The sequence below is a fragment of the Salvelinus fontinalis genome, chromosome 26, assembly GCF_029448725.1.
Source record: "Salvelinus fontinalis isolate EN_2023a chromosome 26, ASM2944872v1, whole genome shotgun sequence".
Taxonomy (NCBI): domain Eukaryota; kingdom Metazoa; phylum Chordata; class Actinopteri; order Salmoniformes; family Salmonidae; genus Salvelinus; species Salvelinus fontinalis.
This window is the reverse complement of record NC_074690.1, coordinates 3,167,024-3,189,210: the sequence shown is the minus strand read 5'-3', so window position 1 is coordinate 3,189,210 and position 22,187 is coordinate 3,167,024. Positions and strand designations below refer to the sequence as shown.

At 47.5% G+C, this 22,187-nt stretch overlaps 1 protein-coding gene across 21 annotated transcripts in view; it reads right to left on the bottom strand.

Annotated features, from left to right (window-relative positions):
* Positions 1-22,187, bottom strand: part of epb41l3b (erythrocyte membrane protein band 4.1-like 3b) — a 105,975-nt gene that overhangs the window by 4,670 nt on the left and 79,118 nt on the right. For 8 of the 21 annotated variants that reach the window (XM_055882351.1, XM_055882350.1, XM_055882361.1 and 5 more), the window contains 9 exons: positions 19,099-19,305; positions 18,150-18,215; positions 17,108-17,959; positions 14,824-14,859; positions 14,451-14,531; positions 9,267-9,359; positions 9,033-9,131; positions 4,869-4,952; positions 3,224-3,336 (listed from right to left, as the gene is read on the bottom strand). In XM_055882351.1, the coding sequence (XP_055738326.1) occupies positions 3,229-3,336; positions 4,869-4,952; positions 9,033-9,131; positions 9,267-9,359; positions 14,451-14,531; positions 14,824-14,859; positions 17,108-17,959; positions 18,150-18,215; positions 19,099-19,305 (1,626 nt within the window). In that variant the 3' untranslated portion in view covers positions 3,224-3,228. Of the gene's footprint in view, positions 1-3,223; positions 3,337-4,868; positions 4,953-9,032; positions 9,132-9,187; positions 9,360-14,450; positions 14,532-14,823; positions 14,860-17,107; positions 17,960-18,149; positions 18,216-19,098; positions 19,306-20,826; positions 20,893-22,187 lie in introns of all 21 variants that reach the window. The other 13 variants (XM_055882362.1, XM_055882353.1, XM_055882355.1 and 10 more) reach the window with 13 other exon arrangements.

The following is a 22,187-nucleotide window of genomic DNA, read 5'->3' as shown; positions in this document are numbered from 1 at the left end:
ACAGTATATTCAGACGTCGCTATTAATGAATGCTGTGAAATGTACATTAAATGTAACATTCACATCAACAGTGTAATGTTTGGATTCAGTCTGGTCAGGTGAACTGTTGTGTCCTCGCCTTTTAGTCGAATCATTTCCCCATTTATCTCCAAACTGTTCTCGTTCATTTGCTACCATTGTTATATATTTGCTTTTATAGTTCTTCTGTTAGAAACGTTTCAATTTGGCCCTATCCGTATAGGCCGATTCCCACGCGTGTAAAGGGTTAAAGAGGTCAACAACATGATGACAAAGATGTTTAAATAAAAAGAAAGATGTGGTTAAATCCTGAAACCAGAAGGAGAGACAGAGTCACTGAAAATGTTTTAAAATGACAAAGATGTTTAAATAAAAAGAGAAAGATGTGGTTAAATCCTGAAACCAGAAGGAGAGACAGAGTAACATGAAGGAGTGGGAAAGGCCATAAAGCTTCTATTTCATCATACAAGCAACCAACCAATCAGAATCCACCAAAGAACAAAAAAAAGAAAAACCTGACAGTAGAAGCTAGAATAGACACGCCAGAATACTGAAACACAACAAACAGTTTGCACACTGTGGAACGTTCAGATACGAACATATTACACAGAACATGCACGCATCTCTGACATGTAGAGTGAGGGATCATGCCGGCTCTATTCACTACATTTCTATCTGCAGCGTTCAACGTGTCGAACCCCTCTTGAACCCAACCTTTTCGCGTGTGTTTTGCAGTTATGTTGACGTGGCAACCAGAGGGGCACGCCCAGAGCTGCACAACCCACTCCTCTGACCTAGATAGAACAGATTGGACCGGCCTCTGTCTACAAACACATGACAGGAAGTAGTGAAATCTAGGCTACATCCCTGAGTTTTAGTCTCTCTATGACGGCAACACTTCCTCATTTTAGAAGCTTTGAAGAGGTTGGTCAATCACACGATTTAGTTTGGATGACTTTAGAGATCTGATTCAGATTGATATTAATTAGTAGGTTAATTAAATGTACCTATCGGACTGATATATTTGCAGAACTAGGCGCTAGAACTACAGCGCTAGAACTACAGCGCTAGAACTACAGCGCTAGAACTACAGCTAGAACTACAGCTAGAACCACAGCTAGAACTACAGCGCTAGAACTACAGCTAGAACTACAGCTAGAACCACAGCTAGAACCACAGCTAGAACCACAGCTAGAACTACAGCTAGAACCACAGCTAGAACCACAGCTAGAACTACAGCTAGAACTACAGCTAGAACTACAGCTAGAACCACAGCTAGAACCACAGCTAGAACTACAGCTAGAACTACAGCTAGAACCACAGCTAGAACCACAGCTAGAACTACAGCTAGAACCACAGCTAGAACTACAGCTAGAACCACAGCTAGAACCACAGCTAGAACTACAGCTAGAACCACAGCTAGAACCACAGCTAGAACCACAGCTAGAACTACAGCTAGAACCACAGCTAGAACCACAGCTTGAACCACAGCTAGAACTACAGCGCTAGAACTACAGCTAGAACTACAGCTAGAACTACAGCTAGAACCACAGCGCTAGAACTACAGCTAGAACTACAGCTAGAACCACAGCTAGAACTACAGCTAGAACTACAGCTAGAACCACAGCGCTAGAACTACAGCTAGAACTACAGCTAGAACTACAGCTAGAACCACAGCTAGAACTACAGCGCTAGAACTACAGCTAGAACTACAGCTAGAACTACAGCTAGAACTACAGCTAGAACCACAGCTAGAACCACAGCTAGAACCACAGCTAGAACCACAGCTAGAACTACAGCTAGAACTACAGCTAGAACTACAGCTAGAACCACAGCTAGAACCACAGCTAGAACCACAGCTAGAACTACAGCGCTAGAACTACAGCTAGAACTACAGCTAGAACTACAGCGCTAGAACCACAGCTAGAACCACAGCTAGAACCACAGCTAGAACTACAGCGCTAGAACTACAGCGCTAGAACTACAGCTAGAACCACAGCTAGAACCACAGCTAGAACCACAGCTAGAACCACAGCTAGAACCACAGCTAGAACCACAGCTAGAACTACAGCTAGAACTACAGCTAGAACCACAGCGCTAGAACTACAGCGCTAGAACTACAGCGCTAGAACTACAGCTAGAACTACAGCTCTAGAACTACAGCGCTAGAACTACAGATAGAACTACAGATAGAACCACAGCTAGAACCACAGCTAGAACTACAGCGCTAGAACTACAGCTAGAACTACAGATAGAACTACAGCGCTAGAACTACAGCTCTAGAACTACAGCGCTAGAACTACAGCTCTAGAACTACAGATAGAACTACAGCTAGAACCACAGCTAGAACCACAGCTCTAGAACTACAGCGCTAGAACTACAGCGCTAGAACTACAGCTCTAGAACTACAGCTCTGGAACTACAGCTCTGGAACTACAGCTCTGGAACTACAGCTCTGGAACTACAGCTCTAGAACTACAGCTCTAGAACTACAGCTCTAGAACTACAGCTCTGGAACTACAGCTCTAGAACTACAGCTCTAGAACTACAGCTCTAGAACTACAGCTCTAGAACTACAGCTCTAGAACTACAGCTCTAGAACTACAGCGGAGGTTTGTGAGGATGTGTCCTACATCTAGACATTAACTCTATGTATCTACTGTCCTTCCAGGACGGGTGTGCCACTTGCAGACAGTGGCAAATGCATTGGAATCGCTCAGCTAATGTGTGCACACAGGACATCTGTTTCTGTTAGTAGCCTGTTAGTGTTTCAGAAGCAGGCCTCAGTGCCAGTAGGGGGGGGGGGGGGGGGGGGGCAGTGCCAGTAGGGGGGGGGGGGAGCAGACCTCAGTGCCAGTAGGGGGGGAGCAGTCCCAGTAGGGGGGGGGGGGGGGGAGCAGTCCCAGTAGGGGGGGGGGGCAGGCCTCAGCGCCAGTAGGGGGGGGGGGGGGGGGGGCAGGCCTCAGCGCCAGTAGAGGGGGGGGGGGGGGAGCAGGCCTCAGCGCCAGTAGAGGGGGGGGGGGGAAGCAGGCCTCAGCGCCAGTAGGGGGAGCAGGCCTCAGCGCCAGTAAGAGATGTGCTGATGATGATGATGGGGGGAAGCAGGAGCATGCCGAGGAGAGATGGAGGAAGATGAGTGGACTAGCTTCCAAGCCCAGCCCAGCTGACCACAACCGAACCAAACCACATACGGTGGTCTCCTTACCTGGGTCAGTCCTCTCCCTCAGGTGTGATCTCTGTCTCTTTATGAACCACTACTTTGGTCACTGACATGTCAGGGTGCTGCTCTTTGGCCTCCTTTATGGCTTGGGCCAGAGCCTGGGGGTGCAATACCATACCAATACCAGGAGAGGGAGACAGAGAGGGGGAAGGGAGGAGGGAGGGGAGGAGGTGGGGAGGAGGGAGGGGAGGTGGGGAGGGGAGGTGGGACGGGAGGTGAGGAGGAGGGACGGGAGGTGGGACGGGAGGTGGGGAGGAGGGACGGGAGGTGGGACGGGAGGTGGGGAGGAGGGACGGGAGGTGGGACGGGAGGTGGGGAGGAGGGACGGGAGGTGGGACGGGAGGTGGGGAGGAGGGACGGGAGGTGGGACGGGAGGTGGGGAGGAGGGACGGGAGGTGGGGAGGAGGGACGGGAGGTGGGACGGGAGGTGGGGAGGAGGGACGGGAGGTGGGACGGGAGGTGGGGAGGAGGTGGGACGGGAGGTGGGGAGGAGGGACGGGAGATGGGACGGGAGGTGGGGAGGAGGGACGGGAGGTGGGGAGGAGGGAGGGGATGTGGGGAGGGGAGGTGGGACGGGAGGGAGGGATGGGAGGAGTTGGGGGTGCAATACCATACCAATACCAGAGGAGGGAGACAGAGAGGGTGAAGGGAGGAGGGAGGGGAGGGACGAGAGGGAGAAGGGACGGGAGGGAGGGAACAGGGACAGGATGTGGGTTTGAAGGGACGGGAGGAGGAGGGATGGGAGGAAGGAGGTGGGGTGGGAGGGACGGGAGGAGTTGGGGAGGGACAGGAGGGGGGGGAGGAGGGACGGGAGGTGGGACGGGAGGTGGGGAGGAGGGACGGGAGGTGGGGAGGAGGGAGGGGATGTGGGGAGGGGAGGTGGGACGGGAGGGAGGGATGGGAGGAGTTGGGGGTGCAATACCATACCAATACCAGGGAGAGGGAGACAGAGAGGGGGAAGGGAGGAGGGAGGGGAGGAGGGAGGGGAGGTGGGGAGGAGGGAGGGGAGGTGGGGAGAAGGGAGGAGGTGGTGAGGAGGGACGGGAGGAGGGACGGAAGGGACGAGAGGGAGGAGGGAGGGGAGGTGGGGAGGGACAGGAGGGGGGGGAGGAGGGAGGAGGTGGTGAGGAGGGATGGGAGGAGGTGGGGAGGAGGGACGGGAGGAGGGACGGAAGGGACGAGAGGGAGGGGGGATGGGAGGAAGGAGGTGGGTTTGAAGGGACGATGGGAGGAAGGAGGTGGGTTTGAAGGGACGGGAGGGAGGGAGGGAGGAGGAGGGATGGGAGGAAGGAGGTGGGGTGGGAGGAGGGACGGGAGGGAGTGGAGGTCAGTGAGTGTGTCTAGTAGGACTACTTGTTACAGGGTAACCTACTGGTTAGTAGTAGTCTACTACACTAGTTACATCAACCAGACAATGAAGTGAGATAACATTACACAGTAAAATACATCCACTATATTCAGTCATTATTGTCACTTTATAGCTGAGAGAGGTTTGGGGAAGTTAATATCTTCTCCAGATTCACGATACATTTGTCATCCTCATCTGTATACGTTCAAAATAATCGAAATGACAAGTCAAATATAAATGAAGACAAAGAAAGAAATGTGATTAAGAAAGAGAGACAGTGACCTGATCATGGTCGAGATCTCCCGCGTCTCCTGTAATGACAATCCTCTTCTCTATCCTGGTCTCAGAGATTCCTCCTTTCACCGTCTGACAGCAGAACGGAGTGATAGGAAGGAATAGAACGTCAGGAAGGAGACGGAAAAGCAGAACGGATTGATAGGAAGGAATAGAACGTCAGGAAGGAGACGGAAAAGCAGAACGGAGTGACAGAACGTTATGAAGAAAGAAAAGCTGTTACTATGCTGATAACCAAGGACCTTAAACAGCATGAAGGACAACGAGAAATAATGAAAGAGACTCAGTGGTAATTAGTTTATAATGGGTTATGGTTAGAGACTCAGTGGTAATTGGTTTATAATGGGTTATGGTTAGAGACTCAGTGGTTTATAATGGGTTATGGTTAGAGACTCAGTGGTAATTGGTTTATAATGGGTTATGGTTAGAGACTCAGTGGTAATTAGTTTATAATGGGTTATGGTTAGAGACTCAGTGGTTTATAATGGGTTATGGTTAGAGACTCAGTGGTTTATAATGGGTTATGGTTAGAGACTCAGTGGTAATTAGTTTATAATGGGTTATGGTTAGAGACTCAGTGGTTTATAATGGGTTATGGTTAGAGACTCAGTGGTTTATAATGGGTTATGGTTAGAGACTCAGTGGTTTATAATGGGTTATGGTTAGAGACTCAGTGGTAATTGGTTTATAATGGGTTATGGTTAGAGACTCAGTGGTAATTGGTTTATAATGGGTTATGGTTAGAGACTCAGTGGTTTATAATGGGTTATGGTTAGAGACTCAGTGGTTTATAATGGGTTATGGTTAGAGACTCAGTGGTAATTGGTTTATAATGGGTTATGGTTAGAGACTCAGTGGTAATTGGTTTATAATGGGTTATGGTTAGAGACTCAGTGGTAATTGGTTTATAATGGGTTATGGTTAGAGACTCAGTGGTTTATAATGGGTTATGGTTAGAGACTCAGTGGTAATTAGTTTATAATGGGTTATGGTTAGAGACTCAGTGGTAATTGGTTTATAATGGGTTATGGTTAGAGACAGTGGTAATTGGTTTATAATGGGTTATGGTTAGAGACTCAGTGGTTTATAATGGGTTATGGTTAGAGACTCAGTGGTAATTAGTTTATAATGGGTTATGGTTAGAGACTCAGTGGTAATTAGTTTATAAGGGGTTATGGTTAGAGACTCAGTGGTTTATAATGGGTTATGGTTAGAGACTCAGTGGTAATTAGTTTATAATGGGTTATGGTTAGAGACTCAGTGGTAATTAGTTTATAAGGGGTTATGGTTAGAGACAGTGGTAATTGGTTTATAATGGGTTATGGTTAGAGACTCAGTGGTAATTAGTTTATAATGGGTTATGGTTAGAGACTCAGTGGTAATTAGTTTATAAGGGGTTATGGTTAGAGACTCAGTGGTTTATAATGGGTTATGGTTAGAGACTCAGTGGTAATTGGTTTATAATGGGTTATGGTTAGAGACTCAGTGGTAATTGGTTTATAATGGGTTATGGTTAGAGACTCAGTGGTAATTGGTTTATAATGGGTTATGGTTAGAGACAGTGGTAATTGGTTTATAATGGGTTATGGTTAAAGACAGTGGTAATTGGTTTATAATGGGTTATGGTTAGAGACAGTGGTAATTGGTTTATAATGGGTTATGGTTAGAGACTCAGTGGTAATTAGTTTATAAGGGGTTATGGTTAGAGACAGTGGTAATTGGTTTATAATGGGTTATGGTTAGAGACTCAGTGGTAATTGGTTTATAATGGGTTATGGTTAGAGACAGTGGTAATTGGTTTATAATGGGTTATGGTTAGAGACTCAGTGGTTTATAATGGGTTATGGTTAGAGACTCAGTGGTAATTGGTTTATAATGGGTTATGGTTAGAGACTCAGTGGTAATTGGTTTATAATGGGTTATGGTTAGAGACTCAGTGGTTTATAATGGGTTATGGTTAGAGACTCAGTGGTAATTGGTTTATAAGGGGTTATGGTTAGAGACTCAGTGGTAATTGGTTTATAATGGGTTATGGTTAGAGACTCAGTGGTTTATAATGGGTTATGGTTAGAGACTCAGTGGTAATTGGTTTATAATGGGTTATGGTTAGAGACTCAGTGGTAATTGGTTTATAATGGGTTATGGTTAGAGACTCAGTGGTAATTAGTTTATAATGGGTTATGGTTAGAGACTCAGTGGTTTATAATGGGTTATGGTTAGAGACTCAGTGGTAATTGGTTTATAATGGGTTATGGTTAGAGACTCAGTGGTAATTGGTTTATAATGGGTTATGGTTAGAGACTCAGTGGTAATTGGTTTATAATGGGTTATGGTTAGAGACTCAGTGGTAATTGGTTTATAATGGGTTATGGTTAGAGACTCAGTGGTAATTGGTTTATAATGGGTTATGGTTAGAGACTCAGTGGTTTATAATGGGTTATGGTTAGAGACTCAGTGGTAATTGGTTTATAATGGGTTATGGTTAGAGACTCAGTGGTAATTGGTTTATAATGGGTTATGGTTAGAGACTCAGTGGTTTATAATGGGTTATGGTTAGAGACTCAGTGGTAATTGGTTTATAATGGGTTATGGTTAGAGACTCAGTGGTAATTGGTTTATAATGGGTTATGGTTAGAGACTCAGTGGTTTATAATGGGTTATGGTTAGAGACTCAGTGGTAATTGGTTTATAAGGGGTTATGGTTAGAGACTCAGTGGTAATTGGTTTATAATGGGTTATGGTTAGAGACTCAGTGGTTTATAATGGGTTATGGTTAGAGACTCAGTGGTAATTGGTTTATAATGGGTTATGGTTAGAGACTCAGTGGTAATTGGTTTATAATGGGTTATGGTTAGAGACTCAGTGGTAATTAGTTTATAATGGGTTATGGTTAGAGACTCAGTGGTTTATAATGGGTTATGGTTAGAGACTCAGTGGTAATTGGTTTATAATGGGTTATGGTTAGAGACTCAGTGGTAATTGGTTTATAATGGGTTATGGTTAGAGACTCAGTGGTTTATAATGGGTTATGGTTAGAGACTCAGTGGTAATTGGTTTATAATGGGTTATGGTTAGAGACTCAGCGGTAATTGGGTTATAATGGGTTATGGTTAGAGTCTCAGTGGTAATTGGTTTATAATGGGTTATGGTTAGAGACTCAGTGGTAATTAGTTTATAATGGGTTATGGTTAGAGACTCAGTGGTAATTGGTTTATAATGGGTTATGGTTAGAGACAGTGGTAATTGGTTTATAATGGGTTATGGTTAGAGACTCAGTGGTAATTGGTTTATAATGGGTTATGGTTAGAGACAGTGGTAATTGGTTTATAATGGGTTATGGTTAGAGACTCAGTGGTTTATAATGGGTTATGGTTAGAGACTCAGTGGTAATTAGTTTATAATGGGTTATGGTTAGAGACAGGGGTAATTGGTTTATAATGGGTTATGGTTAGAGAAAGTGGTAATTGGTTTATAATCGGTTATGGTTAGAGACTCAGTGGTAATTGGTTTATAATGGGTTATGGTTAGAGACTCAGTGGTAATTGGTTTATAATGGGTTATGGTTAGAGACTCAGTGGTAATTAGTTTATAAGGGGTTATGGTTAGAGACAGTGGTAATTGGTTTATAATGGGTTATGGTTAGAGACTCAGTGGTAATTGGTTTATAATGGGTTATGGTTAGAGACAGTGGTAATTGGTTTATAATGGGTTATGGTTAGAGACTCAGTGGTAATTGGTTTATAATGGGTTATGGTTAGAGACTCAGTGGTAATTGGTTTATAATGGGTTATGGTTAGAGACTCAGTGGTTTATATTGGGTTATGGTTAGAGACTCAGTGGTAATTGGTTTATAATGGGTTATGGTTAGAGACTCAGTGGTAATTGGTTTATAATGGGTTATGGTTAGAGACTCAGTGGTTTATAATGGGTTATGGTTAGAGACTCAGTGGTAATTGGTTTATAATGGGTTATGGTTAGAGACTCAGTGGTAATTGGTTTATAATGGGTTATGGTTAGAGACTCAGTGGTAATTAGTTTATAAGGGGTTATGGTTAGAGACATGGTTAGAGACTCAGTGGTAATTGGTTTATAATGGGTTATGATTAGAGACCCAGAGGTCAAAAAGGGTCAGCTGATGAAATGACCCCTGACCTTAGTGATGTGCGTGGTCGTGGTGGTGCTGGTAGTTTCCGAGGTGATGGTCTGTGCGCTCATCAGAACACCGGGTTCCACGTCGCCATCGTAGTCACCCTGTCAGAAGTCACGTGACAAACTCAAGATGAGTGTAAAGGAAAGGGAGGGACTACCTGAACCAGGAAGAAGATCTCACTGTTGCTTTCCCTTTCTCTTCTTCTTCTTCTTACGGCGCTGCCCTAATGAACGCACCTCTGAGGACTCGTACGTGATGGTTTTCGTCTCCGTGTGGACTACAGGTACCTCCTTGGTGGTCGACTCCTCTGCTGGCACAGCCTCGGGTTTCTGGGAGATACCGGGAACAGAGGGAGAAGACATGAGAAGGACAGAGGAAGACAGGACGGCAGAACCCTCAGCATTAATGGCTCTTCTGAATAGTATCAATACATGACAGTTCCATCTGCCATTTAGGAACCTGTGTGTGTGTGTGTGTGTGTGTGTGTGTGTGTGTGTGTGTGTATGTATGTGTGTGTATGTGTGTGTGTGTAATAAGGAGAAACACATGCTGGAATGGAGAACCTGAACAGAGAACAACAACATGAGCTAAAGCAAGTGGACGTGCCCTTGTCTTCTAGTCCCTGTGAAGTGGACGTGTCCTTGTCTTCTAGACCCTGCGAAGTGGACGTGCCCTTGTCTTCTACACCCTGCGAAGTGGACGTGTCCTTGTCTTCTTTAACTTCCTTCATCCACGTCTTTCTTGTCAGTACCTCAACAGTCAGTTCTGGTTCTGGTAGTACCTCAACAGTCAGTTCTGGTTCTGGTAGTACCTCTACAGTCAGTTCTGGTTCTGGTAGTACCTCTATAGGCAGTTCTGGTTCTGGTAGTACCTCTACAGTCAGTTCTGGTTCTGGTAGTACCTCTACAGTCAGTTCTGGTTCTGGTAGTACCTCAACAGTCAGTTCTGGTTCTGGTAGTACCTCTACAGTCAGTTCTGGTAGTACCTCTACAGTCAGTTCTGGTTCTGGTAGTACCTCTACAGTCAGTTCTGGTTCTGGTAGTACCTCTACAGTCAGTTCTGGTAGTACCTCTACAGTCAGTTCTGGTTCTGGTAGTACCTCTACAGTCAGTTCTGGTTCTGGTAGTACCTCTACAGTCAGTTCTGGTTCTGGTAGTACCTCAACAGTCAGTTCTGGTTCTGGTAGTACCTCAACAGTCAGTTCTGGTTCTGGTAGTACCTCTACAGTCAGTTCTGGTTCTGGTAGTACCTCTATAGGCAGTTCTGGTTCTGGTAGTACCTCTACAGTCAGTTCTGGTTCTGGTAGTACCTCTACAGTCAGTTCTGGTTCTGGTAGTACCTCAACAGTCAGTTCTGGTTCTGGTAGTACCTCTACAGTCAGTTCTGGTAGTACCTCTACAGTCAGTTCTGGTTCTGGTAGTACCTCTACAGTCAGTTCTGGTTCTGGTAGTACCTCTACAGTCAGTTCTGGTAGTACCTCTACAGTCAGTTCTGGTAGTACCTCTACAGTCAGTTCTGGTTCTGGTAGTACCTCTACAGTCAGTTCTGGTAGTACCTCTACAGTCAGTTCTGGTAGTACCTCTACAGTCAGTTCTGGTTCTGGTAGTACCTCAACAGTCAGTTCTGGTAGTACCTCTACAGTCAGTTCTGGTTCTGGTAGTACCTCTACAGTCAGTTCTGGTTCTGGTAGTACCTCTACAGTCAGTTCTGGTTCTGGTAGTACCTCAACAGTCAGTTCTGGTAGTACCTCAACAGTCAGTTCTGGTAGTACCTCAACAGTCAGTTCTGGTAGTACCTCAACAGTCAGTTCTGGTAGTACCTCAACAGTCAGTTCTGGTAGTACCTCTACAGTCAGTTCTGGTTCTGGTAGTACCTCTACAGTCAGTTCTGGTTCTGGTAGTACCTCAACAGTCAGTTCTGGTAGTACCTCTACAGTCAGTTCTGGTTCTGGTAGTACCTCTACAGTCAGTTCTGGTTCTGGTAGTACCTCTACAGTCAGTTCTGGTTCTGGTAGTACCTCAACAGTCAGTTCTGGTTCTGGTAGTACCTCAACAGTCAGTTCTGGTAGTACCTCAACAGTCAGTTCTGGTAGTACCTCAACAGTCAGTTCTGGTAGTACCTAAACAGTCAGTTCTGGTAGTACCTCAACAGTCAGTTCCCATGTAGTACCTCAACAGTCAGTTCTGGTAGTACCTCTACAGTCAGTTCTGGTAGTACCTCTACAGTCAGTTCTGGTTCTGGTAGTACCTCTACAGTCAGTTCTGGTTCTGGTAGTACCTCTACAGTCAGTTCTGGTTCTGGTAGTACCTCTACAGTCAGTTCTGGTTCTGGTAGTACCTCTACAGTCAGTTCTGGTTCTGGTAGTACCTCTACAGTCAGTTCTGGTTCTGGTAGTACCTCAACAGTCAGTTCTGGTTCTGGTAGTACCTCAACAGTCAGTTCTGGTTCTGGTAGTACCTCTACAGTCAGTTCTGGTTCTGGTAGTACCTCTACAGTCAGTTCTGGTTCTGGTAGTACCTCAACAGTCAGTTCTGGTTCTGCATATGTAATGACAGCTGGTTCTGGTAGTACCTCTACAGTCAGTTCTGGTTCTGGTAGTACCTCTACAGTCAGTTCTGGTAGTACCTCTACAGTCAGTTCTGGTAGTACCTCTACAGTCAGTTCTGGTTCTGGTAGTACCTCTACAGTCAGTTCTGGTTCTGGTAGTACCTCTACAGTCAGTTCTGGTTCTGGTAGTACCTCTACAGTCAGTTCTGGTTCTGGTAGTACCTCTACAGTCAGTTCTGGTTCTGGTAGTACCTCTACAGTCAGTTCTGGTTCTGGTAGTACCTCTACAGTCAGTTCTGGTAGTACCTCTACAGTCAGTTCTGGTTCTGGTAGTACCTCTACAGTCAGTTCTGGTTCTGGTAGTACCTCTACAGTCAGTTCTGGTTCTGGTAGTACCTCTATAGGCAGTTCTGGTTCTGGTAGTACCTCTACAGTCAGTTCTGGTTCTGGTAGTACCTCTATAGTCAGTTCTGGTTCTGGTAGTACCTCAACAGTCAGTTCTGGTTCTGGTAGTACCTCAACAGTCAGTTCTGGTTCTGGTAGTACCTCTACAGTCAGTTCTGGTTCTGGTAGTACCTCTATAGGCAGTTCTGGTTCTGGTAGTACCTCAACAGTCAGTTCTGGTTCTGGTAGTACCTCTACAGTCAGTTCTGGTTCTGGTAGTACCTCTACAGTCAGTTCTGGTTCTGGTAGTACCTCTATAGTCAGTTCTGGTTCTGGTAGTACCTCTACAGTCAGTTCTGGTTCTGGTAGTACCTCTACAGTCAGTTCTGGTTCTGGTAGTACCTCTATAGGCAGTTCTGGTTCTGGTAGTACCTCTACAGTCAGTTCTGGTTCTGGTAGTACCTCTATAGGCAGTTCTGGTTCTGGTAGTACCTCAACAGTCAGTTCTGGTTCTGGTAGTACCTCTATAGGCAGTTCTGGTTCTGGTAGTACCTCTATAGGCAGTTCTGGTTCTGGTAGTACCTCTATAGGCAGTTCTGGTTCTGGTAGTACCTCTACAGTCAGTTCTGGTAGTACCTCTACAGTCAGTTCTGGTTCTGGTAGTACCTCTACAGTCAGTTCTGGTAGTACCTCTACAGTCAGTTCTGGTAGTACCTCTACAGTCAGTTCTGGTTCTGGTAGTACCTCTACAGTCAGTTCTGGTTCTGGTAGTACCTCAACAGTCAGTTCTGGTTCTGCATATGTAATGACAGCTGGTTCTGGTAGTACCTCTACAGGCAGTTCTGGTTCTGGTAGTACCTCTACAGTCAGTTCTGGTTCTGGTAGTACCTCTACAGTCAGTTCTGGTTCTGGTAGTACCTCTACAGTCAGTTCTTGTTCTGGTAGTACCTCTACAGTCAGTTCTGGTTCTGGTAGTACCTCTACAGGCAGTTCTGGTTCTGGTAGTACCTCTATAGGCAGTTCTGGTTCTGGTAGTACCTCTACAGTCAGTTCTGGTTCTGGTAGTACCTCTACAGTCAGTTCTGGTTCTGGTAGTACCTCTACAGTCAGTTCTGGTTCTGGTAGTACCTCTATAGGCAGTTCTGGTTCTGGTAGTACCTCTACAGTCAGTTCTGGTTCTGGTAGTACCTCTACAGTCAGTTCTGGTTCTGGTAGTACCTCTACAGTCAGTTCTGGTTCTGGTAGTACCTCTACAGGCAGTTCTGGTTCTGGTAGTACCTCTACAGTCAGTTCTGGTTCTGGTAGTACCTCTACAGTCAGTTCCGGTTCTGGTAGTACCTCTACAGTCAGTTCTGGTTCTGGTAGTACCTCTACAGTCAGTTCTGGTAGTACCTCAACAGTCAGTTCTGGTTCTGCATATGTAATGACAGCTGGTTCTGGTAGTACCTCTACAGTCAGTTCTGGTTCTGGTAGTACCTCTATAGGCAGTTCTGGTTCTGGTAGTACCTCTACAGTCAGTTCTGGTTCTGGTAGTACCTCTACAGTCAGTTCTGGTTCTGGTAGTACCTCTACAGTCAGTTCTGGTTCTGGTAGTACCTCTACAGTCAGTTCTGGTTCTGGTAGTACCTCTACAGTCAGTTCTGGTTCTGGTAGTACCTCTACAGGCAGTTCTGGTTCTGGTAGTACCTCTACAGTCAGTTCTGGTTCTGGTAGTACCTCTACAGTCAGTTCTGGTTCTGGTAGTACCTCTACAGTCAGTTCTGGTTCTGGTAGTACCTCTACAGTCAGTTCTGGTAGTACCTCAACAGTCAGTTCTGGTTCTGCATATGTAATGACAGCTGGTTCTGGTAGTACCTCTACAGTCAGTTCTGGTTCTGGTAGTACCTCTACAGTCAGTTCTGGTTCTGGTAGTACCTCTACAGTCAGTTCTGGTAGTACCTCTACAGTCAGTTCTGGTTCTGGTAGTACCTCTACAGTCAGTTCTGGTTCTGGTAGTACCTCTACAGTCAGTTCTGGTTCTGGTAGTACCTCTACAGTCAGTTCTGGTTCTGGTAGTACCTCAACAGTCAGTTCTGGTTCTGCATATGTAATGACAGCTGGTTCTGGTAGTACCTCTACAGTCAGTTCTGGTTCTGGTAGTACCTCTACAGTCAGTTCTGGTTCTGGTAGTACCTCTACAGTCAGTTCTGGTTCTGGTAGTACCTCTACAGTCAGTTCTGGTTCTGGTAGTACCTCTACAGTCAGTTCTGGTTCTGGTAGTACCTCTACAGTCAGTTCTGGTTCTGGTAGTACCTCTACAGTCAGTTCTGGTTCTGGTAGTACCTCTACAGTCAGTTCTGGTTCTGGTAGTACCTCTACAGTCAGTTCTGGCTGGTTCTCAGCAGTCATTACTGGTTCTAGATCAGCGTTTACAGTGAGTGGTTCTGTGTTTCTTCAGTGACTACTGGCTCTAGTTGTAGTTCTGCAGAATCAGTAGGGCAGAGGCTCACCGTGGGTCCGGTAGACTGTGCTGTCTCAGCAGCCTCCTGTCTCCCTCCGGTCTCCTCTTCCTCCTCTTCTTCAGCCGGGCTCTGTCAGGGACAAGAGTGACGTCATATTACTTGACCTGTGGTAGAATCACAGTAGCTGACCTTATAGTAAAAATACAGGCTTACACAAGCATTTACAGAGAGACAACAAAAAGGTAGTCTATTGACAGACCAGTTAACAGTTACAGTAACACATTAGTGTCCTATTCCAGTTTCGTAATATTTAACAGTGCCTCCAGTGAATTTAAAAACGGACTAAATAATGTTGTTTGTAAATCCGACACAAGATGGCTGCTGTGACCGACGCTTCCATGACGACCAGAGCAGTGGTCACCTTGGTTACAGAGGAGGGGACCCATCCCAGTGAAGACTGATGGCGAGGCAGGGAGAGAGAAGGAGAGAGAAGAAGAGTGAAATCTAACACAGAGAAGAATTCAGGAGGATGCAACATTTCTGAACGGTTGCAGACAGGAAGGGGAAAGGGTCTGATACAACATAGACCCATACAATGTTTCTGGTGGCAAAGTGAGAGAAGCTGCAGAGAATGTCAGGATACTAAGTAATGATGTCACTGCCAATGACCAATGACACAGCTGGAGGAAATACAATGGTGCTGAGTAGTAAAACAGTCATAACTAAAGCCTTTTAGCTGCCCACCCGAGGAGCTGGTAGCTGCCTACCCGAGGAGCTGGTAGCTGCCCACCTGAGGAGCTGGTAGCTGCCTACCCGAGGAGCTGGTAGCTGCCCACCCGAGGAGCTGGTAGCTGCCCACCCGAGGAGCTGGTAGCTGCCCACCCGAGGAGCTGCCCACCCGAGGAGCTGGTAGCTGCCCACCCGAGGAGCTGGTAGCTGCAAACCGGAGGAGCTGGTAGCTGCCCACCTGAGGAGCTGGTAGCTGCCCACCTGAGGAGCTGGTAGCTGCCCACCTGAGGAGCTGGTAGCTGCCCACCTGAGGAGCTGGTAGCTGCCCACCTGAGGAGCTGGTAGCTGCCCACCTGAGGAGCTGGTAGCTGCCCACCTGAGGAGCTGGTAGCTGCCCACCCGAGGAGCTGCCCACCCGAGGAGCTGGTAGCTGCCCACCCGAGGAGCTGGTAGCTGCCCACCCGAGGAGCTGCCCACCCGAGGAGCTGGTAGCTGCCCACCCGAGGAGCTGGTAGCTGCAAACCGGAGCAGCTGGTAGCTGCCCACCTGAGCAGCTGGTAGCTGCCCACCTGAGGAGCTGGTAGCTGCCCACCTGAGGAGCTGGTAGCTGCCCACCTGAGGAGCTGGTAGCTGCCCACCTGAGGAGCTGGTAGCTGCCCACCTGAGGAGCTGGTAGCTGCCCACCCGAGGAGCTGCCCACCCGAGGAGCTGGTAGCTGCCCACCCGAGGAACTGGTAGCTGCCCACCCGAGGAGCTGGTAGCTGCCCACCCGAGGAGCTGGTAGCTGCCCACCCGAGGAGCTGGTAGCTGCCCACCCGAGGAGCTGCCCACCCGAGCAGCTGGTAGCTGCCCACCCGAGGAGCTGGTAGCTGCCCACCCGAGGAGCTGGTAGCTGCCCACCCGAGGAGCTGGTAGCTGCCCACCCGAGGAGCTGGTAGCTGCCCACCCGAGGAGCTGGTAGCTGCCCACCCGAGGAGCTGGTAGCTGCCCACCCGAGGAGCTGGTAGCTGCAAACCCGAGGAGCTGGTAGCTGCCCACCCGAGGAGCTGGTAGCTGCCCACCCGAGGAGCTGGTAGCTGCCCACCCGAGGAGCTGGTAGCTGCCCACCCGAGGAGCTGGTAGCTGCCCACCCGAGGAGCTGGTAGCTGCCCACCCGAGGAGCTGGTAGCTGCCCACCCGAGGAGCTGGTAGCTGCCCACCCGAGGAGCTGGTAGCTGCCCACCCGAGGAGCTGGTAGCTGCCCACCCGAGGAGCTGGTAGCTGCCCACCCGAGGAGCTGGTAGCTGCCCACCCGAGGAGCTGGTAGCTGCCCACCCGAGGAGCTGGTAGCTGCCCACCCGAGGAGCTGGTAGCTGCCCACCCGAGGAGCTGGTAGCTGCCCACCCGAGGAGCTGGTAGCTGCCCACCCGAGGAGCTGGTAGCTGCCCACCCGAGGAGCTGGTAGCTGCCCACCCGAGGAGCTGGTAGCTGCCCACCCGAGGAGCTGGTAGCTGCCCACCCGAGGAGCTGGTAGCTGCCCACCCGAGGAGCTGGTAGCTGCCCACCCGAGGAGCTGGTAGCTGCCCACCCGAGGAGCTGGTAGCTGCCCACCCGAGGAGCTGGTAGCTGCCTACCTGAGGAGCTGGTAGCTGCCCACCTGAGGAGCTGGTAGCTGCCTACCCGAGGAGCTGGTAGCTGCCCACCTGAGGAGCTGGTAGCTGCGAGATACAGTAAGCTTTGGAGCCATATGTCAAAATGAAGCAAAGCTTTGAGAGCAACAAAAAGCCTGCATATAAAAGGTGATATACAGATAGTCTGTTTGGCAGTGTAGCCATGCAGGACAGAGCGTTACTGTACGTCTCAGTAATACTGGTTGGAGCACTGCTGGCGGGGTGGAGGGTAGCAGTGATGCTGGGAGGGGGGGCAGCAGCTAGGTACAGTAGGACATGTGAAGGAGGAAACCTCACATGTAGCTTGTATTGTTTCATATACAGTACCACAGCTAGAGATCCAGGGGATGGTTTGGTGGCAAATTGACCGTCGGGGAAGGTCCACTGTGCTAGGTCGCTCACAGCTTCATCCAGGCCACACGATTCCTCTCTCTTTGGCGGTGCATCCTGGGTAATCAGCTCCGTCACCTTCTCACGTGACACGGTGGTGAACTCTGACCTGTCAACTGGAGCCTCAGTCTTCTGGAGTGAGTCAACAACACTCATCGTCAGTGAGTTAACGCCACTCATTTCTTCATCAGTCTCAGTCTGGCTTAAGTTGAGAGATATCTCAACTGGAGCCTCAGTCTTCTGGAGTGAGTCAACAACACTCATTTCTTCATCAGTCTCAGTCTGGCTTAAATTGAGAGATATCTCTCTCTTGTCGCTGGTCTCCTTAGACACGGTCTCAGTATCTACCTCACCACCGGTCTCATCTTCACTCGTGTTGATTATGGAATATTTCTCCTTAGATCTGGTGAGAGGATCGCCATCAAGCTCGTCATCTTCACCCTCCTTAACGCTTGCTGAAGTCCCCCCTCCTTTCTCCTGGTTGGTCTTGGTAACGTCTCTGCTGGCGTCCATTTTGTCTTCAGACTCCATCTCCCTCAGGATGATGAGTGTTCCTCTCTTGTCCAAGATGGCCGTAGAGACTTCCTGTCTGACTGTCCCTGGACTTATCTTCAGCTCTGGAGATACTAGGAACTTCTCTTCCTCTCCGTCCTCCTTCACTCCATCCGTCTCTCTGTCCGTCCAGTCACTGGTGACGTCTTCTAAGGTATCGGTTACAGTCATCAGACCACACCCCTGTGCTCCTGCAGTCCCCGCCCCCACATCACTAGAGTTCACCACGCCTGCATCCTACAGGAAGAGACTTTGCTTACAGTGACCACACAGACACACAGAGAGATACAGACACACAGAGACCACAGAGATACACACAGACACACAGAGAGATACAGACAAACACACTAAGGAGAGACTTAGCTTACAGTGACCACACAGACACACAGAGAGATACACAGACGCACACACACAATGGATGTCTTGCCTCAATGCCATTGGCTTGTACCTCCTGCTTCCTTTCTTCCTCAGCAGCAGGAACCTCCTCTGTCTCCTACAGAGAAAATACAGTTCTATATTATATATTACAACAGGAACTTCCTCTTGTCTCCTACAGAGAAAATACAGTTCTAAATTATATATTACAACAGGAACTTCCTCTTGTCTCCTACAGAGAAAATACAGTTCTATATTATATATTACAACAGGAACTTCCTCTTGTCTCCTACAGAGAAAACACAGTTCTATATTATATATTACAACAGGAACTTCCTCTTGTCTCCTACAGAGAAACCACAGTTCTATATTATATATTACAACAGGAACTTCCTCTTGTCTCCTACAGAGAAAATACAGTTCTATATTACATAGTGTCCATGCTCTGTGAGTGTCCAGGTTCTTCTCTAGTGCATAAGACAGTGTCCCCGTGCATAGAGTCTTCCCTGACCATGTGAGAGAACCTTGAGCCCCATCCATGCAGTTAGCTCGTCCACCCTGGATCTTACACACTGATGTGGCCAGAGCAGTTGACCCCATCAGTGTCTCGGTCACAGCCAGTGTATCCACGCAGCGTACCCACAGCCAGCGTACCCACAGCCAGCGTACCCACAGCCAGCGTACCCACAGCCAGCGTACCCACAGCCAGCGTACCCACGCAGCGTACCCACGCAGCGTACCCACGCAGCGTACCCATGCAGCGTACCCACGCAGTGTACCCATGCAGCATACCCATGCAGCGTACCCATGCAGTGTACCCATGCAGTGTACCCACGCAGCGTACCCATGCAGCGTACCCATGCAGCGTACCCATGCAGCGTACCCATGCAGCGTACCCATGCAGCGTACCCATGCAGCGTACCCATGCAGTGTACCCACGCAGTGTACCCATGCAGTTAGTTAGCATGTATTCTAGAACTCCCTAGGTTCCCTGTTCTTACTGAGTCCTGTGGGGTGTTTAGTGGCTCTATCATGGGTGCCTCCTCCACTCCCTCGCTGTGGGAGCGTGTCGGAGGAGACGAGGACAGTCTCTTCTCCCACTCGGTCAGTCCCGGGGATTCAGCGCCGCCCGACGTCTCCAGGAAGGAGCGTTTCAGCTCACTGATGTCTCTCTGATGTTTCACCAGCTCCTCCGACGCCTCTGTGTTCTGAACCACCAATCGGGAGCAGGATAGAAGGACGTGAGGTGCTGATCGACCAATCACCAAGCAGGATACAAGCAGGCTAAGCAGGAAGTAAGGTAGGCATCTAGGCAGGCAATACGAAGGTCGGGAGACAAGCCATGCGTGGTGTTTTGTATTTCATATGGTAGCTTTGATTCCCTACAAGGCTAAGCCCCGGACAGTAGTTTACCAGAGCTGTGAGGAACTGATAAATGACTCTGGAGGCTCAGCACAGACAGCAGGCACAGTAGCATGACTAGACCAGAGTGGGATAAACCAAAGTAACAAGAGTAGGTTGCGCGTCCCAAACGGCACCCTAATTTCCTTTATAGTGCACTACTTTTGACCAGGCTCCATAGGGATCTGGTCTAAAGTAGTGCACTATATAGGGAATAGGGTGCCAAATTGGAACAAACAACCAGGATGACTAATGAGGATGCATTGCAGCATGGCTCCAGAACAACTCTCCTACTTCTCGTTAGGGTTTAGGGGTTTAGGGTTTTAGGTTAAGGGTTTAGGGTTTTAGGGCTTAGGGTTTTAGGGCTAGAGGGTTAGGGCTAGAGGGTTTAGGGGTTAGGGTTTAGGGTTTAGGGTTTAGGGTTTTAGGTTAAGGGTTTAGGGTTTTAGGGCTTAGGGTTTTAGGGCTAGAGGGTTTAGGGTTTTAGGGCTTAGGGTTTTAGGGTTTAGGGGTTTAGGGTTTTAGGTTTAGGGTTTAGGGTTTTAGGGCTAGAGGGTTTAGGGGTTTAGGGTTTTAGGTTAAGGGTTTAGGGTTTTAGGGCTTAGGGTTTTAGGGCTTAGGGTTTAGGGTTTTAGGTTAAGGGTTTAGGGTTTAGGGTTTAGGGTTTTAGGGCTTAGGTTTTAGGGTTTTAGGGCTAGAGGGTTAGGGGTTAGGGTTTTAGGTTAAGGGTTTAGGGTTTAGGGTTTAGGGTTTAGGGTTTTAGGTTAAGGGTTTAGGGTTTAGGGTTTAGGGTTTAGGGTTTTAGGGCTTAGGGTTTAGGGTTTTAGGGCTAGAGGGTTAGGGGTTAGGGTTTTAGGGCTAGAGGGTTTAGGGGTTTAGGGTTTTAGGTTAAGGGTTTAGGGTTTTAGGGCTTAGGGTTTTAGGGCTTAGGGTTTAGGGTTTTAGGGCTAGAGGGTTAGGGGTTAGGGTTTTAGGGCTAGAGGGTTTAGGGGTTAGGGTTTAGGGTTAGAGGATTCTCCATTCAGTCCTATCTATCGCTACACAGAGTTTGAGTATTTCACACAATGATAAGTAGCTTAGGGTTAGGGTTTTAGGCAATTCACTACAGGTGTACCAATTCGATAAGGTGAGTATCAACACTTCAAAGACCATTCCTGGCAGTTTAGTGGTAAGATAGGATGCGTCCGAACGTACCAGTAGTATACGTATTCAACATTATTGTGTTGCTGCAGTCAGTTTTTATTTTTCCACAGTTAAGGGGGGGGGGGGGGTTCTTCACACTAAACAGACCCGCATGCGTAATGCACATCATGCCTTTTTCCACCAACCTCTAACATGAGATTACTATGCTTGATAAACACATTCTCTCCTTTAATTCGCCTTATGAAACTACACTGGAAAGACAAGAGGAGAGAGCGAGGCGTAAAAATGGAGTGTTCTCACGATATCGTCATGTTGACTTCGACACTAGGTTTGGTATCGCGATACTCGATAACAAAACGTTACTACAGTTTTGGTTTTTTTTTTTAATATAGAAAAACAACATAATTGGATAATCGAAGTCAACAACAATGATTAACTCACATCATGGGATCAATTAGGTCTAGCAAAAATCGAACATATTTAGATTTTTGAACAGTGTTACCCTTTAATTCAAGTGTGCCTGCACATAGCATTGTTGCTAGCTGTGTTTCTGTAGCACATGTGAAGGAGTTTGCTAAAGAATTAGCCACTGGATTGATACAAATAATCACGATTCTGCCAGGTAAGCATAGGCTAACTTTGTAGTTCACTTTTTCGAATTTTGGGGATTACCCAAAATATACCAAAAGGGTATTATCATTAGCATCGCTAACGACGACACAAAGCGGTAGTTCATCCGTACCCGGCCGTAATTGCCAATAACCCATCCCGATTACCAATCCGCCCGACTATATGTGATAAAGTGACTTAAATTACTTAAATGTAAATGTAAAATAAAGTGAAAATCTGAGGCCCCGACCCTAACCCGCAAATATTGAAAATGCGCTGTAGGCTACAGGCAAAGACGGCAAAACAATTTTTTGACAGGGGTGGTGCAGGATATTTCTTTTTTGGGAGGGGGGGGGGGGGGGGGCCCTGATTTAGATATGTTTCTGTTTATAATTTTCAACATTTTGTTAGTTCAACTTATCTTCTGTCATAATACGTTGCCCTAGAAGACTAAATCGATCATTGCTCACCAGAATAATAATGTAACAGATCGATAGAAATTAATGATTCGATCTAGTTGACGTCGGTCTGTAATAAAGCCTCTTCCGAGCAGCACACCAGACAGGGTGCCATTGCTTCTTCAGAAAGTTACTGGGAATACGAATCACTGACGAATTATTTTTCATGTCATGATAAACTTGGACACGTTTTTATTTTGTATAATCTAAATAAAGGTCAATACCTTTAGTTCATTTCCAAACGTGAGACATTTGAAAAAAAAAAAAAAAGTAAAACAATTCTAGTACTCAAAACAAATAGTTTTAATGTTATATAGTGTGGAGTAAAGAAGTTTCTGTGCACTGTGCAACGCTAGAAGAATAAATATCTGGAGGGTTATGCTAGACTACTACAGTAGAGAGAGAGATGTAAAGGAGTTTTGTTGTGTACGGCTGTGGTCAATAAAATAATGGTTAGAATCATCTCACCGAGTTGTAAA